This window comes from Apodemus sylvaticus, chromosome 13 (genome assembly GCF_947179515.1).
Source record: "Apodemus sylvaticus chromosome 13, mApoSyl1.1, whole genome shotgun sequence".
Taxonomy (NCBI): domain Eukaryota; kingdom Metazoa; phylum Chordata; class Mammalia; order Rodentia; family Muridae; genus Apodemus; species Apodemus sylvaticus.
Window position 1 is genome coordinate 84,189,250 of NC_067484.1, and position 19,326 is coordinate 84,208,575.

Below are 19,326 nucleotides of genomic sequence, written 5' to 3' on the forward strand. Positions count from 1 at the left end.
GGGTAAATTAAGGAACCCATCCAAAGTGTCCATCCGTGGACACAAGAAAATGCAGTCTATACACACATGGAATGTTTTAACCTAAAGATAACAAAGAGGACTGACAGGGGGTGAATGGGGAGGAAAGGAAGGCGATATGAGCAAAATCAAGACCTGTGATAGTCTAGTGTGAAAATGTCTGCTTGTAGCCCAGGAGCATGTGCAATGAATGTATATGAACAAGGAGGGAAAAAGAAGCACCATTCTGAGTACTTTGTGAAGAACAAGCCCAAACAAACAAGAAAGCAGGAGAGCCAGAAAGGGCTACAGCCCAGGATGTGCGGAAGCATAAAAGAAAACTAGGGGGCTGGGCTGGCCTTTAGGACAAAGAAACGTTTGAAGCTCCCAGCAGGGCTTTCTCTCTCTAAGGGTCCCATTGTTCCTCCCACCATGAGCTCCTTCTTTGTCCAGGTCATTGTCAAGATGTATTCAGCACCCATGAAAAGAAAAGAAAGCCTTCATGGCAACCCCCATGGAAAGCTCTTCTGGATAATGGCCCCATCTCTAAACCCTTTGCTCACCCACCATGTGTGTCTACTGATGTGTATGTGGGTCTGGTTTGGGATACCAGGAAATAGGACACTCTTGTGGCTGATAGAAAGGACAGCAGGAAAGAAAACGTTTTTCATTTTGTTTTGCTTTAAAAATAAAGCAATGGACCCCATGAGGGCAGCCAGAAGAAGTAATGGCTGGGAACATGGGCATATTGCTACCTAAGTCATGCCCCATGCTTTCTCTTTTCTCTAGATTTCTTTGACATAAAACCCCCGGGCCATTGTAATGCTACAACCAAAAGCTCTCCCGTATGCCTGTAGCAGTGTTTTGGATAGAGAAGTGTCCCAAGGAAACAAAATGGGCTGTGGTGTCAATTACTCTGTGGTGTCAAATCTTACCAAACCAGAGACAACTCCCAGGTGCCATGTGAATGTTAGCCCACAGGAAGTTGCCAGGCACTGTCACCCTTTCTAATACAGACATGAAGGTCACTTCTACCCCGGTCTCCTTTTACACTCCAGCCATAATCAGTAACCACCACTCTCTTTCCTCCAAATCTCTGCCTCATGCCCATCTCCCATATTCCAGGAAGCCTTAGAACATCCAGAACAAGAATTATGTGCTTTGTCTTTGGATGGAGCATGGGGGCTGTGTTGCCACTTCACACACCCACACCTGTAAAATAAGAAGTAATTATCTTTCATATCATTGTATATATAAGCTTAGTGTGTGTGCATGGAAATACACACATTCATATGGCAATGCCTGTCAGAATCAGTTTGGAGGATACCTCTAGCAAGACAGAGTTTGATTCATACCTTGAGGATTAGAGTTACCACCTATGTTCTAAGGACGAAATTTTACAAAGGTGTTAGACACCTTCAGAACTACATTCATAAACAAGAATCACTAAATATGCAATAGATATGTAGTTTTGCCTCTAAAAATCATGCTAAAATTAAGAATATGGATTCAACATATCACCCCCATATTTCTGTCCTATGAGCCATACACAGCCATAGGGACCACAGAATAGTCTCAAAAGTCAGTTCTGTGTCACATACCATAGCCACAGCCAGGACCTGGAGTTCATCTGCCTTACAGGGACAAAGCTGTTGAGTCAATGTAACCTTGATCTCCTAGGCCACACATGTGCACACCATGAAATTACCAACAGAGGACTGTGGAGCCAATCCTTCGGAAGCCTTGCAGTGAAGTTTCTTGAAAATCAAATAAATGGAAAGCTAGCATTACTACACCCAATCAGGAGGAGATGTAGTGATGGGTAACCCAAAGGCATAAAAAGTATTACTCAGAGTTTCTGTAATGGCTATAACTGCTTCTAGAAGAGCAAGGTGGCTCCACATGTCCAAAGGTGTGCAGAAGCCAAGGCTGCCGGACTGTTTGAAAGAGAAGAAGAGCCTCTGTCTGCAAAGACAGCACAAAGTCCATTCCTTTAATTTGTTCCTCTCTCCAAAGACATTTTCTCAACCCTCCATAAAATTAATATTATAATTACATTACTACAATGGAAGGAAAATCTATGATTACAATATGAGAATGTTTTAATGATTTCACTTTAATCGTAAATAATTTTGGAAGTGAGCCAATTAAAATCAAAGTGATATGATATAGCTCAGCCCAAGCCTAACACATGGTAGGAGCTCAATAAATTAATATTTATTGAAGCAGTGTTACCTTTACTAACAAAGGATTTTCTTCTCTATTGCTGTCTTAAAAAATATCTATTACTTGGCCTAAAGCCACTTTCTCCCTGGATACTTCCTTTCTTCCCCCGAGCATATATTACCCTTCTCTTAGCTCATGTTCTCATTCATATTCTTTCTCCGTCTCTCATTCTCTCTGTGTCTCTCTGTGTCTCTGTGTCTATCTTTCTTTGTCTGTCTCTCTGTCTGTCTCTGTTTCTCTCTCTCTCCATAAGCTTTGAAGTACAGTAATTATGTCCAATTACTATATATACATTTAGACTGCAGCACAGTAATAGTTAATAATGAAATAATGATACAATTAATTACAATTAATTAATTAAGGACTATATGATACCTCATGGATGTCCATGCGATCCACTGGTCCTCACTTTCCAACACTGAGATCCTGTGATCATCAGAAGATGTCTGTCGCAATCCCTTGATATATGTTCTAACCCCCTTCCCTTCCTATGATCTCAGTAGGAGGGTTTGAACTGCTGATGGCCACCCTTACCAGCCTCCTTCCTTGCTATCCACAGTGAAAATTTTTGTCAGGCTCTTTAGCTTCAAACATTTAAACAACATGTTATTTCTTGATTTGTTGAGACATTTTACTAATATTATTTAAATAGAGAAAATAAAGCTGCCATTTCTGACTCCTCCCAGAAGATGTAGTCAGCACGCTATTGTGCTGAGGTAAGTGCATTCAAGCACTAATATCTTTCATCAACATGTCTGAGTAATTTGATGAGACCGAGACACATCAAACCAAGAATAAGATTTATCTTTGAGAAGGATTGCTAGTATTCTTATCAGAGATTTGTTTTAACCCTCTAAACATAAAAATAAAACTATGGGGCTAGAGAGCTGGTTCAACAGTGAAGAGAGCACTCAATGCTCTTCTAGAGGACCCAGGTTCAATCCCCAGTCCCCCATAGCAGCTCACAACCATCTGAAACTCCAGTTCCAGAGGATCTGACACCCTCTTCTGGCCTCTACAGATGTGCACATGGTGCAGACATATATGCATCCAACATAGCCATACACATAAAAAACCAAACTACATTATTAAATATGTGTTTATCATAGCCAGCACAGCAGATGTGTCCAAAGTGAAGTAGCTGAAATTATAAAGATGCAACTAAAATCTGGGAACATATTAATATATGACTTTAAACAAAAATAAATATAAGACACTGGGAACCAGCTTCATTTAAATAACTAACAAAATCCTACTTTAAACTACTGGTGAATGTTGTTCAGTGATAGAGCAGTGCCCTGCATGTGTGAGATCCTAAGTTTAGTCCCCAGGAGTGACAAAGCAAAACAAAAAGCCCTATTGTCCCATTTGAAGTTGCTTAAGTATTGTGATTATTAGAACATGCCCAGGCTCAATAATCAGAGCAAACAAACATTATTAAGGATGGATTGAAAAACCTCTAACCTTGGCACAAGTAGGTACTAAGGTAGTTCTCGGAAGGAATCTATGACCAACCATTGAAGAATGTATGTGCTCCCCTTTGCTTTAAGGAGACATTTGTGTTCCATAGGGTAACTTTTTTATTTATCTTATTTTTAATTTTGTCCATCTGTCAGGGTGTGGGTTTGTGCACTCGAGGACGGGTGCCAATAGAGACCGATAGAGAGCAATGGGTAACCCGGAGCTGTAGTCACAAGTGCTCACACGTCACCACATACGGGTCCCAGGTCTTTTGGAGCATCAGTAAGCATCCGCAAGTCTTGAGCCATCTCCAGCACATACTGAGTATAATTTCTGAAGAAGTAAATCACATAGTGTTTCTTTATCACAAACTTTCACTCATTCATGCCACTGATATTTATTGATTCATTAGTATTCTGAATATTTTGTCAAGTGTAGCAGCTAAAGGAATTCCAGAGATTTAAAGTTCCATGTGCTGTGGTTCTGTGCTAATCATGAAGTTACTAAGATGATATAGTCTGGTTTCAAGGAGCTCAGAGATCCTTTGACAAGCAAAAGACAGCTACATTTCATATACTATATTATCATATAGAAAATGCTACCGTAAATGGCATGCATTTTATGCTGATATGCGCAGAGGATGGGAGCTATAAAGCAATCCCTGTAGTCAGGAAGACACCTTTAGACATAACCTTGAACTATAAAAGAGAACAAAACTCTCCTGAGTCTCACGCACCCCCTATCTAGCATGCTGTTTTGGATTTATGCATATTGAAGCCGCTTATTTAAAACTGTGTACTAAGTGAGATTCCAGCTCACGGTGCACAAGATAAAGAAGGCACTTAAGTAAAACTGTGTAGAAGTGAAATCCCACCTCACTGTGTGCAAGACAAATTGGGGTTGAGAAGGAAGGCGTGGGAAGATATTGGGCTAATTTGAGACTCTCCGGAGTACTTACCAGATTCAGACCATGCGGATCCTCTAGAAGGTTAGTTTTCCAAGCTGTCCATAATAATTAAAAGTATCTCCATATATACAAAATTCCTCCACTTAGTGGTAGTTTCCATACATAGCATGACCTAAACATAATGGGGGAAAGTAGACAAATGCGGCTGATGGTGGGGAGTATTCAGAGTGTAAAGAACATTTTGTGCAACCGTGAGTACCCAACTTCAGATCCCCAACAACCGTGCCAGAAACGGGGGGTATCGGTATGCGCCTGTAATCCTGAAGTTAGGAAGCATAGATTGCAGCATGGAGTGACTTTCCCAGATAGACAGTATAGCCAATGAATGCCAGGATAAGAGAGAGACCTTGGTTCAAAGAACAAAACAGACAATGTTTGAAGAGCACACACACACACACACACACACACACACACACACCTCACAGGCAGAACACTTTTAAAATATATATTAATTATCCAACAATAAGTATAAAGTACTGCTACAGCATAACATGCTTTTCTGTGTGTACAACCTGCTTCCAGAAACATTGACCAAGTTGCTCGACCTTTTCAGACAGATTAAATAGTGTGATGAAACTAACTAGTAAATTTTAAAACATTTGTTTTTCAAATGTGCTTACCATAGAGTTGAATAAATGAGGTTTTTTTTATATATATATACTCATCAGGATCTGATGACAAGTATTCAAGTTACATTTCTTTTCATCACCATGTAATTTCTGTTTGAATTTGCTTCAATGAGTAAATATTTTACAGTATATATCTTGGCAATATTGTGCTTCCAAAATATCATTTATTTATTTTTTTTCTCCTGCTCAGATAACTCCCTAGGGAAAAAACACCTTAGAAACAAAAATCATATATTTATATATAAAACAAATTGTGTCAGGAAATCTCAACCCAATAGAAGAATGTATAGAATACAAATGGATTTTAAATGTGTGACAATATTCTCTTTCTATGACTTAATAAATGAATGCAGATCTGAATTTTAACTAGATACCAACTGCTCACGACTATCCAAGCAGCCATGTAGAGTGCAGTGTGAGAGGTTTATCAACAGGGAAAGGATACCCATTGTTTGAATAAACAGTTCCGCATAGAGGGGTTCATCCCTACACATAACTTTCTTGTGTGTGTGTGTGTGTGTGTGTGTGTGTGTGTGTGCATGTGTGGTGCAAGGTCCTCAACACAATGCTATATACACACAAATACATAATAAGATATAACAGCAAACATTTTAATGATACATTAATGTGTAATATTAATATAAAATTATATACTTATATCAAATAACATATATTTTATATATTTATATATTGTCTGTTTAAATATAGTTATTTATTATATATTATATATTATAAAGTTATATATTGCTGCTATTGTAAACATATATACATACATACATACACACACAAACACACAAATGCTTGTATCATATACATTACAACAGCTTGGAATGGCAATGTGGATGTTTTAATCGGTGTTAGTACACTATAGCCAACATGGTGTAGTAATAATAGCATGGGGCTCACAGATTCACTCCTCCCTAGGTGGGGTCTCCTGAACCTTTTTTTTTATTCTCTCACATATTACATGCCAACCATGGTTTCCCCATTCTCCTCTCTTCCCAGTTCGTCCCTCCACCTCCCCCCTCTCTCCCTCCAATCCACTCCCCCTCCATTTCCTTCCAGAAAAGGGCCCCACACCTCTCTTGGCCTCTCTGGAACATATTCTCTTTCTGAAACATGCACGATAACATGTACTGATTCTCTCACTCAGCCAGTATCAACTACTTCATTTTTTTTTTAGAATACACTGTAGCCCATGCCTTTATGGACCTTGAAATTCAGAGCCAATGGACATACTAACGGATGACAGTGAGTGTGATTAACACTTTTTGTGCTGGCTTTTGGCCTTTGTCCCAGGTCCCTGGAAAACCACGGTTCTGGTCTTTCTTGTCCCTTCATCAGTTTTCAGCAATTATCGACACACACACACCCTCTCCATCCATGGACACGTCTCTATCATCATTCGGCTGGGTCAAGGGAGATTTTCTTCTTCTACTCTTCTAATCAGCCTATGTGATGTTTTACTAGCTAAATGATTGTGTCACCTTTTCATTTTCATTCCTCAAATGTCTTTCTGTCATGCTTAGAACAAGATCCACAAAGTTTTTCCTGACTCATTCTGACCCCCGTGCCAGTCTGACATCATCCCGTCTTCTAGGTTCTCCCCGCACAGATTTCTCTCTCTTCTCCCACCACTCACCTTATGCCACCGTGTCTGGACCTCTTTAGGCAGATAGCCTCTTCCCACTCTGTAGATTCAACTTTAAATATCACTCCCGTAGAACAGCCATCCCTGACAGCCCCAATTAAGGCCATGAACAGAGCCATCATCTGGCCTGCTCATCTTGATTGTCAGTAGTTGTGTCCTTTCTCCCTATAAGGTAGGATGTACCCCGAGAGCAAGGGTATTTGGGGCTTCATTCATTACCACATCTGCACATAAAGAATATTTAGTAAATGCTCGTTACAGACATTAACAAGCACTCACCAGTACTGAGCAAAATCAATAATAGAGCTTGCATCTGTGTGTTGCAGGGAAGACAGGCAGTGTCATTTCTTGACAGTTTCCTCCAGCACCCAGAGGTCCGGTCGGTCTCCCCTTCCTATACCTGGCCTCAAATTTTACTGCTCTGTCATCCTATTGTTCTGAAGACATCATCAGCCAGTGCTCTGAGACTTCTGCATGTGCTATTCCTGTTACTGTGCCCTACATGGTGTCCACACTGCAGTGGCTGATCACCTTGGAGGTCATCCACTTGGCCAGTCAGAAGGCCATCTCCCAGCCTGTCAGAACTCCCAACCTTCATCATTCCCTCACACCAGCCTTGATTGCCATATATCCATTGCACTTAAATTTTGAGACAAAAAGCCCATTTTGTTGCCCGTGATGCGTATTCTCTGAGGAGATACACAGTTTCCAGGACTTGCAGCAGGCACAGCGCTGCTCAGTGTAGAAGACACACAGCAAATGAGGATTGAATGTGCACACAATTTCGTGCAAAACAGCAATATGCTAAAGAGTGCACATTAGGAAAATGCTTCTGTCTGTGTTAGAGAGCATGCTCTCAGACGCAGACATGTGATTCCGGCCGCTGAAAAGACTGCAATAGGAAGTTAACAAGTTTAAGGCCAGTTTGGGAAACTTAGTGAGACCCTGCCTAAAACCAAAACATAAGAACTAGAAAATGGCTTGGACATAGCCTAGTAGTTGAATGCTTGCCTAGCATGCAAGCTGTCCTAAGTTCAATGACAAAATAACAATAAATAAAATAAATAAATAAGCTTAATATGTGTAATCTTTCTGAAAGAAAAAGCCAAGCATGTATGTTCCAGTATTGCCCTCCATGACAGAAAACTGACTGACTGAGGTTCAGGAACACATACATATACACATACACACACACATACATATACACACACACATACACACACACATACACACACATACACATACACACACACATACAAACACACATACACATACACACACATACACACACATACACTTACACACATGCACATACACATACACATGCACACATACATACACTTACACACATGCACACATACACATACATATACACATACACACCCATACACAAACACATACTCATACATACACACACGTGCATGCACGCGTGCACGCGCACACACACACATATGTATAAAACACATTTTAAAATGTTCAAACTTTGGCCATCAGAGAAATAAAATGCAGAGTGAAATTGGAATTCTCTCTCTCTCCGCTCAGTGGCTGGCATCTGGTAAGCAAGAAGCTACAAATGTCAGTAAGGGTGTTAGGACTAAGGGATGAGGATGTGGGAGGAACAATACATATCATGGATAAGGGTGTGACTTAGTCCAGCCCCTGTGAAACTTCATTGTAAAGAGTTTGCATCCACAAAATAGGATGTCCACAAGTAAGGTCCAGCTACTTACAGATATTCACCTTCAAATAACCAAAGGCACCATGGGATAGAGATGCCTGTACCAGCCATATTTATTGAAGCAATGATTGCCAAGTCATGGAATCTCCCATGTGCCCAACAGCAGATAACAGATAAAGTAAATGTAGTGTATAAATAATACATATATATATTATGGGATTTTATTCATTAAAAAATAACAAATTGTGTTACCTGTAAGGAAGAAAACATAGAACTAGGAATTACCATGTTAAGGGAAAGAGGCTAGACTCAGGAAAAACCTATTATGTGTTTTCTGTCAGATGTGGAATCCAGGAAGGATAGGGGAGAAGCGACGTTAGCGTTAAGGTAAAAGGACTATTTAGGATACAGAATTGGAATGGGGGTAAGGGAGAGAATATGAATGAAAACACAGGGCATGAAAAGATCAGACCATATGATATGCATGTATGAAACATCAAAATGAAACCCTTTACTTTGTACAGTTACTACAAGCTAATAAAAACACATCTTACTTTAAGAAAACCAGCAACTTTCATATTTGTGTGTACAGAAAAAAAATTGAAGTAGCACTTGCATTTTAAATATCAAAGTATATAAGCACATTTAAAGTATGAAGCAATATAAAATTATATATGAATCTCAGGGACACTCTCATTGAACGCTCAGGAACTCAGTAATTATTTTCTGGTTGGCTGAACACACCTATTGAAAGTCAGTAGAGTGCAATGCATAAGACGTGGGTTGGGGTCCAGACAGTCCCGTGTTTGAAGTAAAGCTGTGGTATTCATTAGCTGGGTATGACCTTCAACAAGTGACTTACCCTCGCAGGGCCTCAGTATTTCTCCTAGAAATACGATGGTTGAGTTATGTCTGATCCATAGTTACATATAAATAAATATAGGTAGACAGATTATCTGTTTTACCATATATTATTACCATACCTTGTAATTTTAATATCATGAATTAGTTCATCTAATATTTTTTTCCTAAATGGGAACAAATTAATAGCAAGGACTAAACATGTATATTTTCAGAGATATAATTTCTATAAAATACAAACATAATTATGTCTTCAAATTTAACATATGGCACATAGTCAGTGGTAAATGGTGGTTAGTATCACAAAAAGCAACACATTACACAAGGAGGACTCCGTTCTCTCCGTTCTCCTTTCTCAACCAGGCACGGTTTTGCGCCCAGAGTCCTGAAGCATTTTATTGAAGTGGCATAGGGAGGGGTGGAAGACTGTGTGTCTGTGATTTATATGGCCTTAAAATCGTGGGAAAACAATTAACAGGTAAAGGAGTTCACGGTAGCAGCGATTGGGCTTGTAGCAATTGCTGACATCTGTTTCACGTGTGATGATCAGTCATTCTGCAGGGTCAATACTGTGACTAGCTCTCTGAAGCTTGCATCTCCATAGCATCTCCCTACTGCCTTCTACTTGTTTAATTTAAAATAGTGAATATTATCAAATGTTTGATTGAATTGCTCAGATCAGAATAAAACTCCAGGTGCATGGGATGGGGAAAGTATAATAACAAAAAACAAAAACAAAAAAAAAGAAGAAGAAATCAGACTATCAAAAACCTGCATCTGATTTAGAGACCCATTGAAGTACTCTCTCGGGTGACCACAGCGTTTTCTCTTGTGATTTTTCTGTCTTCTGCCCCATTTTTTTCTTCCTAGTATAACTTGTTTGTGTGAGATAAAGTTGAGACTCCTCACAAAGGGCCTTATAAACATGTGTTATTCGATTTTAAATCTGATTTGAAAGTGCCTCTCTCCTGCTCCCTCAGAGTAAAGTGACCTTTTTAAATGGAGGGAAAGTGGCTTTAGATGACAGACTTGATAAATGCGGTCGTGTTCACTCAATAAAATAAGGCCCAGTGCATTTGAGGATAAATCAGTGAAATGTACAGCCCCACCTGTCTGTCTCCATCACTCATTTCCACTGTCACTTTCACAGTGGCTGATGGATCACAGTTGCTGTAAAATTAGACAGCCTTTAATCTCATTTCATCCTGATTAGCTTCCCTGTCCCCTTTCCCTCTAACTCACTGACTGACACGCTAAAACCTCAGAGCGGGCTGTGCATGAACGTGGAGGGCCAACCTCCTCTACCACCTGCTTGTGCGCACACACAGGTGTCCACCGCTAGTCTGGAAAGGTCAGGAGGTGGCCTTGGGGGTGACTTCAAAGAGAATGGGTGTGCGCAGAATGCAGTGACCTTCTGAGTGGACTGCTGGCCGCCACTGCCCGCCGTGTTTACCTTTCCTTTCATTCAGGTTTAATCAGAAGTCAAAGGAGTTAGAGCTCTTTCAAAATTCAAACATTGATTAAATATTTTATTTGTAGTAAATTTGGGAGCATTTTACATTCAGCCGTGATCTCAAAGAGTCGTTTGTGTCTATTTATAGCCTTCTACTTCACAATGAGAATTCAGAAAGGATAATAATTCACAAATGTGAATACTGCAATGCCCAACCAAGAAGTATAATATGCAGGATTGTCAAACAAAAAATAAAAACGTGCAGAGAGACAGGACTACCGCCACAACCCCATTGCAGCAGGACTTTAAGGAATGTCTTTGCCCTGATTTTGAGGAGTTTGGTAGTTAGCTTAGAGCAATACCTTCATTTGTTTGTACAAAGAATAACAATAGAGGTAATCAAATGAGAAAGAGGCTTAGGAATAAATCGTGTATTATTTCCTTCACTTAATTTTTGCCCAAATGGGAACAAATGCACATCAGGAACAACACACAAGTGCTGATACATTTTCAGAGAGTTTTGTTTTATTAGGAGGCTGGACACATGGCTAAAGAGAAGGAAAAAAAAACCTTTTTTTTTTTCTTAAAAAAAAAAAGATTTGGACACGGAGCAAGTAAAAAATTTAAAATAAGTATACAAAGCATTATGGCCGGCCATGGAATGAGTAAATCGAGGTGCTGGCTTCTATTTCTGCACAATGTCACATATAACTAGATGCATGCAATAGGAGCAAAGGCTGCGTAAGTCACAGGTCAGAGGTCATTACATCAAGCTGAAACAGCCAGTCACAGCAAGTGATGGTTAGCCTGGTTTTCCTTCCAGTAGTTTGGAAGCGATATCATCACTTCAACTGCAGTGACTTCATTGACTCATTTTAAAAATATAGTCTCAAACTTAATTGCTCAGTGAACCAAACAGATAGATGTACTCCAAGGAATTCAAAGTCTTGGCTCAACAAGACCTAACAGTTGAGGGCATTCTCTGAAGATTAAAGTAAGCACTGAGGGCTTAAGGTCATTCATTCTAAAGGTGAAGAAGTCCCCTGATGTACCTCATACACGTCACAAGCCACTTTAGACCCTTTTGCTTTAACTCCCTAGATAAGGCATATGCATATAAATACTCTCTCATGGCTATACTTCAGAAGATGAGTAGTGACGGTAAATATTAATTAAAAATTCAGAATTCTTACAACCTTTGGGCACATGCACTTATAGGACTATTTACTGAGTTCTCTTTCATAAAGCCACACACACACACACACACACACACACACACACACACACACACATATATATATACATGTATATGCCAGTTTGAGTCATCTCTGAGAAAGCTAGGAGATAATTAAACCAAAATGAAGTGAGAGATGTATATATATACCCCTCAAAATACCCCTCAAAATAAGTCAGATATAAGATAGGTTCGTCCCCAGGTATGCAATAAACATTCTCTGTCTCTGTCTGTCTCTGTCTCTCTCTCCCTCTCTGTCTCTCTCTGTTTCTCTGTCTGTCTCTCTCTCTCCCTCTTTCCCTCTCTCTCTCTGTCTCTCTCTCCCTCTTTCCCTCTCTGTCTCTCTCTGTCTCTCTCTCTCTCTCTCCCTCTCTGTCTCTGTCTCTCTGTTTCTCTCTGTCTCTCTCTCTGTCTCTCTCTGTGTCTCTCTGTTTCTCTGTCTCTGTCTCCTCTCTCTCTCTCTCTCTCTCTCTCTCTCTCTCTCTCTCTCTCTCTCTCTCTCTCTGCATTGGCAAAGAAGCGCAGAGTAAGACTTGGCTGGGATTCATATTGATTTCCCACTGCACTGGTTTCTTAAGTGCTCTGTTGATCCGTGTCAAGCAATAAGTTCCCTGCCTGAACAGGCACATCACCTCCCCGTTTGTCCTCACCTAGATTTAAGGTGCCCATATGATGAGCTGGACAAGGGCATCATTTTTCCTGCTGGTGTCACTGGGCCCAGACCACTGTATGTCACAGGATAACTAATGCTGCGCACCTCCACAGCCACCCTAGAACATTATACCAGCAGGGACCAACGCTGCACAACACCAAAGGTGACAGCAGCACCCTGCTTGGTACATCGCGACTTTCCGAAGGAGATGCAAATGTCAAAGAAGCCTGGCTTTGGTGGGTTTATTAATAACACCCCTCCATGCAGCCTCTGCAGCTGGGTGCAGAAGGAGAGGGCGGAGGGGGGAGGGGGACGGATATGCATGACATTCCTGACAGTTTTCATCTCTGCTGCAAAAGAGCTTCGATGCAGATAGATGGAAAACGTGTGATTGTGCTGCTAATGACATTGTACAGGAAATTAAGCGTATACAGTTGGAGAAGGCATTAAATCAGCAGGACCTTAATTTAAAAACTTAAAACTGTATGGAAATTCAGCCTGCTCGATGCTGTGGAGTAGAAAGACACACAGCACCCCAGTCTGTTTGTAGAAAGATTGCCAGCAAATGGTTCCGCATTATTGGGAGTTACTTCTCAGGAAGTAGCTGCCATCCCTGACCATTTGGGAGTGTCAGTCATTGCCTCAGAAACTCTCTCCCCCACCACTGGGCAGAGGAGGAGAGCTCAAGGCTGGAAAGCAACAAGCAGGTTGTTCTTGACTGATTCGAGGAATAACATTATGCAAAACTGATCAAAAGGGGTTGGGCTTGAAGCTGCTCGCAACATACCACTGAGCCGGGGCGTGTGGACCACAGGAATTGTGGGTAGCCATGCTGTTGATGGAGTCTTGTGTTCTGTATACACTTTGGTGAAGTACATAGCTGGTAAGCTGAGGCATTGGAAATTTTTTATATGTCCTTTTTTCTTGATTCCAGTTATGCCTTACAACAGTGCCCACCACTGCGTTGTAGAGGTAGAGAACTTCCTGTTCGTGTTGGGTGGAGAGGACCAGTGGAACCCAAATGGTAACTATTGAACAGTTGCTTTGAACAACTCAGCTTTATGTAGCCACAACAAAGTACTGGAAGCAACTAACTTTAAAGAGAAAAGATTGGTCCAGTTCAGAGTTCTGGAGGTACACAACTGTGTAGTTCAGTTTTTGGTGAGTCACCATGGAAGGAATGATCCAGTGATACCATCAGTGGGGACATAAAACAGGCTCCTACTATACCTTCTGAGGACATGGCTCTGATGAGCTTAGGACCATCCATAGATCTACCTCCTAACTTCCCATCTGCTAATACTATCATCTGTGAACCAAACCCTTACCATGCAGATGAGCTTTGGGTGAACAGTGGCTTGCCCATTTACCAGCGCAATGTGAACAAGTGCACACACTGTAAAAAGGATTACTACCCATCCCTTTTATCCTCAATGTTGAAAATACAGTTCTGTGTAACATGGGCAAATGGAGAGAGGTCATGAGGTTCACTGATGGAGGGAGGGAGGATACTCATGGAGCTAGCTGAAGACATCTGTAACAGAGCATTCAAGTGCCAATTCTCTGGGGACTCAGCTTCACAGTCATGCCCAGCCCTTGTCCTTATCCATCTCCTGAGGAATGCCACAAGCAGAAGCAAGGACTCCCCAGGGGGAGGTTGAGTCAGCTGCAGCTGTTCAGATCTTCACCCACTACTCTCCTGCCATTCTGTATGAGAACAAGATTGCAAGAAGCATTCTCTCGCTCATGAAGCATGGAACTCTAGTTCAAGGTCCTTTGCAGCAGGTAGGACCTCAAACCCAGAGCACCCACTCTCCTCACTGCAGCCTTTAGAAGCATGACCCCAACAGGCTGGCCACCATCTTTCCCAAAACCGTGATTCCTTCCAAAATGAAAGGAGAGCTTTTGATACACTCTCCAAATCAAACACAAGAATACTGTGTCTTGCAAAATACGCAAAATGATCATGATGTTTTTAGAAAGTTTGCAAGGGAGGGCAGAGCCACAATTGTAGCTTTCTGTGTTACAGAGATAATTATAACTGAGGAGCCATAAAGCAGCTTGCAGGTACACATTTTTACTTTAGAACTCCAGAACATCCCACTGAAATTACATATGCTGAATATATTTTATTGCGAATGCTCTCTTTCAGCATCTGCACCTAGGTAAGTTGTGTAAAAATCACAACATCTGTTCCTTCTAGAAAACTGTAAAGGAAAACAAGCCAGGCTCTCCACCATTCATAAGAAAGGGAGAGAGGGGCTGGAGAGATGACTCAGTGGTTAGGAGCACTGACTGCTCTTTCAAAGGTCCTGAGTTCAAATCCCAGGAACCACATGGTGGCTCACAAACATCCATAATAAGATCTGACGCCCTCTTCGGGAGTGTCTGAAGACAGCTACAGGGTATATAACAAATAAGTATATAAGGGTATATAACAAATAAGTAAATCTTTAAAAAGAAGGAAGGAAAGAAAGAAAGAAAGAAAGAAAGAAAGAAAGAAAGAAAGAAAGAAAGAAAGAAAGAAAGAAAGAAAGAAAGAAAGAAAGAAAGAAAGAAAGAAAGAAAGGAAGGAAGGAAGGAAGGAAGGAAGGAAGGAAGGAAGGAAGGAAGGAAGGAAGGAAGGAAAGAAGGAAGGAAAGAAGGAAGGGAGTTGGGGAGACCACTCAGTCAATAAACTGTTTGCCTTGCAAGCAGAAGAACCTGATTCAATCCCCAGAAACCAGAGTTAAAAAAGAAGATTAAGGTAGGTATGGTGGGATATTCCTGTAATCCAAGCACCAGGAGATCCCTGGACACTCAACCTAGCCTACTTGGTGAGTCCTAGACCAGTGAGACTCTAACTGAAAGATTACAGTGGACAGTACCAGAGGAATAACAGTTGAGCTTGTCCTTTGATATCCACATGCAAGGGCTCACACATACATGTGCTCCACCCGCCCTGACACATGCACACAAGATGGTGCACACAAAGGAGATGTTTTCTCGGGCTCTACATTTTTGTTGCTTCTCAAGGCATTAGAAGTGAAGCATTCAGACCTTTGCAGAATCCGTAAGTAATCATTTCGCACGGCTACTAGATTTATTAAAGAAGCAAAGAGTCTGCAAAACATTCTTGGAAGGGCCAGAGTAAAGCTAAAAACACTGTGCCCACAAGATGGCTTAGCCAGGAAAGGCACTTTTTGCCAAGTGTGATGATCTGAATTCAATATCTAGAACCTCCATTGTAGAACAACAGAACTAACCCCAACAGGTTGTCCTGACGTCTACAAGTATACCATGACACGCATGATTTCACATTCCCTAACACACACACACACAAACAGACAATACACACACACACACACACACACACACACACACACAAATAAATAAATAAATGTTTAAGAAAACTGAACATGAGAAAAGTTTAGGAAGTCCTATTTCAGATCTCAAAGAACTTCCCAGCCATTCCTCTATAGGCCTCTGTTAAAATAACAATTCTCCTTACTCATCTTTCAAAAATAAAACAAAACATCAAACTTCCCACATAACTGAGTCTTCACGTTCAAAAAGAAAAGAAGACAGTTTCACTATACAGCCCAGGGTATCCCCAAACTCAGGATTGTCCTGCCTCAGTTTCTCAAGTGCTAGGATTACAGGCATGAACCATGATACCTGACTTGTTTTTTTCCAGGGCTAGGGATTAAACCCAGGTCTTATTCCCTTTGTGAAAGCACTTCAGCACTGTAGTAATAATCACAGCCCAAGCGTTATCCTAATCAACAACTGATCAAACAGCTCCTGGGGCCTGGGCGGAGCCTCAGATAATAAAGTGCTTGCACTAGCAGGAAGATCTGACTTTGCCCTTCAGGGCACATAGAACAGGCTAGGTCTGGTGGGAAAGCTTTCATTTTCCTGCTGGGGTTGGTTTGAGGATCTTTGGGACTCACTAGCCAGTCAGCATGTTCAAGCCCAGGTTAGTAGGCAAACCTGTCACAACCAGGTGAAGGGCACCTGGGAACAACACCTAAGTGTGACCTCTGACTTCTGCAAACATTCACACACCTGCACACTTGCAGGTACCTGCGCATACACACACACACACATGTGCATGCACGCTCCAGGAGCATAGATCAGAATATATAACTGTTATCTGCTTGTTTTACAACTTCAAATCAAAAATGTATCCCAGAGAACTAGGTGGGAAGTTGGGGAGAATTTAGAGCACATCTCTAGTCAAGAGGATTAAGCCTTTTTTCTTTGAATTAATTCAGAGACCCACACTACACAATTTGATTGTACTGATTTCACTCTATCTACACCTGAAGCAAAGAGCAAGCAGGACTGAAACCCTGCATGAACACACTGGAGGAACGGCTATCAACCCCAAACCACACGTATTGCTAGAGTCACTGGATGCTCAGGGTGTGTCATGTGGATACTTACGTGGCAGTTTCTTGTCACAGCAGAACGCCAAGGCGCGCTGTGCTTGTGTGAGCATGAGCAGCATTACTGACCATGCCAATGACCGGCTCCTTTCTGTTTTAGATGCTAGGAAGCTCAGAGTGACGTTGTAGTATGTTAACTTCACCATTACCCTCAGTTACAGGCCTGGGAGCTCTCTCTTTCTATAAAGTCCATTTTTAAGAATCTTGGAAACTCCCAGATGGAAATCTGGTTTCTTTAAACAAAGGGGAGCTGGTTATATCAGAGGCAAGTAAGTCAGCCTTTAGTTCTTTGTGTCAATTAAAATTGTATTTTAACTTAAAATCCTCTAAAAATTTGTTGACAGGCATCTTCAGGTAGAAGATATAAACAGAAGGCAAGGTAGCCTAGACAATGAAGGCTGTATCCGTGGCCATGATCAGTCAACATTAAAGCTAATAAACAGGCTGCACCTATTTCTGAGAAAACTGGACTATGTACCATAACTATCACAATTCTACAAATACTTTCCACGTAGCTACAAATTCTGTCCAACTGGTCAACCACAGTAGTCTCTGATTGGAAGTCAGTGAGCACTCAATATTTCAGCCAGAAAATGTTTGCTGAAATTTCAGTTAATCCTCGGAAGCACCTTGTGAGCCATAATCTATGGTAGTTCCAGTTTTTCTATGTAAGGGGAGTAACCCTGAAGAGTATCCTCTTAAGAATACACTGTTCACAAGAAGAAAGGAAATGATTCCATCATAGGTTTGTCTGATTTCAAGGTCTTAGTCCATAACGACTATTACATTGTCTTTCACCTAAGTACTTCTCATTGATCTGGTCAACCATGGTTTAAAAAAAAAATGTGATTTTTGCCATTGGTCTTAAGAAGTGCTGCATCAAGGTGAAGTGACTTCCACTTACTTCCATGAACTCTAATCACTCCACATCTCATAAAAATATTAAAAAGACTTGAACCACTAATAAATGTGGAGTTTTCATATTATGGTGCCCTGTGCAACTAATACTGACACAAAGGATAACTATGCTAATATAAAAATAATTTTATGAAATAGCTATACAAGAGAACAATTAAACACATGGTTCAAATGTTATGCACACATACATCTGTTCTAAAGATGAGAACTCATCATCGGTGTTAATTCGTATAAAAATATTTTATGGAAAGTACATCCTGAGCAAAATACAAAACTGTGAATTTTGGATCATGCTCATAAAACATAAGGATGCACTTCATCAAGCAATAATATCGTTTGTTTATTGGTGGTCTTGATTACATGACCAATAATGGACATCAGAAAACTAATATTAATTACTGGACCAATAACTAATATACATACATTGCTACTCAGCTATAGTGTAAATATTACTTCCTGTTAACTTGTTACATGTTGTAGTAATAGGAATATAGCCATATATACTATCAGAATATATAGAAATTTGGTTTACATTTACCACTTGAACTCCTCAAACAACTAAGATGGGACTTTTGTCCCTTACTCTGTGCCCGCCTTTGGCTGGAAACTTCCCCCATTTTCTCATTCATCTCTTCATACACTAATACTCATCTATGGTGTCTGGTGGTAGAGCATCATCACAAGAAGAGAAGTAAAGGAAAAGTCAGAGAGAAAATGAAGACCCAGATATAGTGTGTGTGTGTGGGAGGGGGGAACCTGTAATCCCAGTGCTAAGAGAGAGAGAGGGGGGATAGAAAGATCCAAGGTTGGAAACCAGTCTAGACAGATCCTGAAACCCTATTAGAATGGATGTTGAAGGAAAATCTGAGAGAGGTGAAAGGAAGGAGAAGGGAAAAGAGTGAGGAAAGAAAAGGGAGTAGATAGAAACGGAAAGAAAAGGAAGAAGTGGGGAAAGGAAGGAACTGGAAATGTAAGGAGAAATGGTAGAGGAGGGTAAAGAGAGGGTAGGAGAGAAGAGGGCAGTGGAGAGGAGAGGAAGGGAGGGAAGTAGAGGGGAGGCAGAGTGGGGTGGGGTTAGAGATGAATAATTGCAGGGAACAATGAAAAGGTGGGTAGAGGGTAGAGAAAAAAGGAAGAAAGATGTGGGAAAAGTAAACTACTTTCCAAAG

General features: G+C 40.9%; 1 protein-coding gene across 1 annotated transcript in view; it reads left to right on the plus strand.

Annotated features, from left to right (window-relative positions):
• Klhl14 (kelch like family member 14) overlaps positions 1 to 19,326 on the plus strand; it is a 106,353-nt gene that overhangs the window by 67,761 nt on the left and 19,266 nt on the right. Inside the window, exon 3 of the mRNA XM_052155682.1 lies at positions 13,744 to 13,833. Coding sequence (XP_052011642.1) covers positions 13,744 to 13,833 — 90 coding nt within the window. The remainder of the gene's footprint in view (positions 1 to 13,743; positions 13,834 to 19,326) is intronic.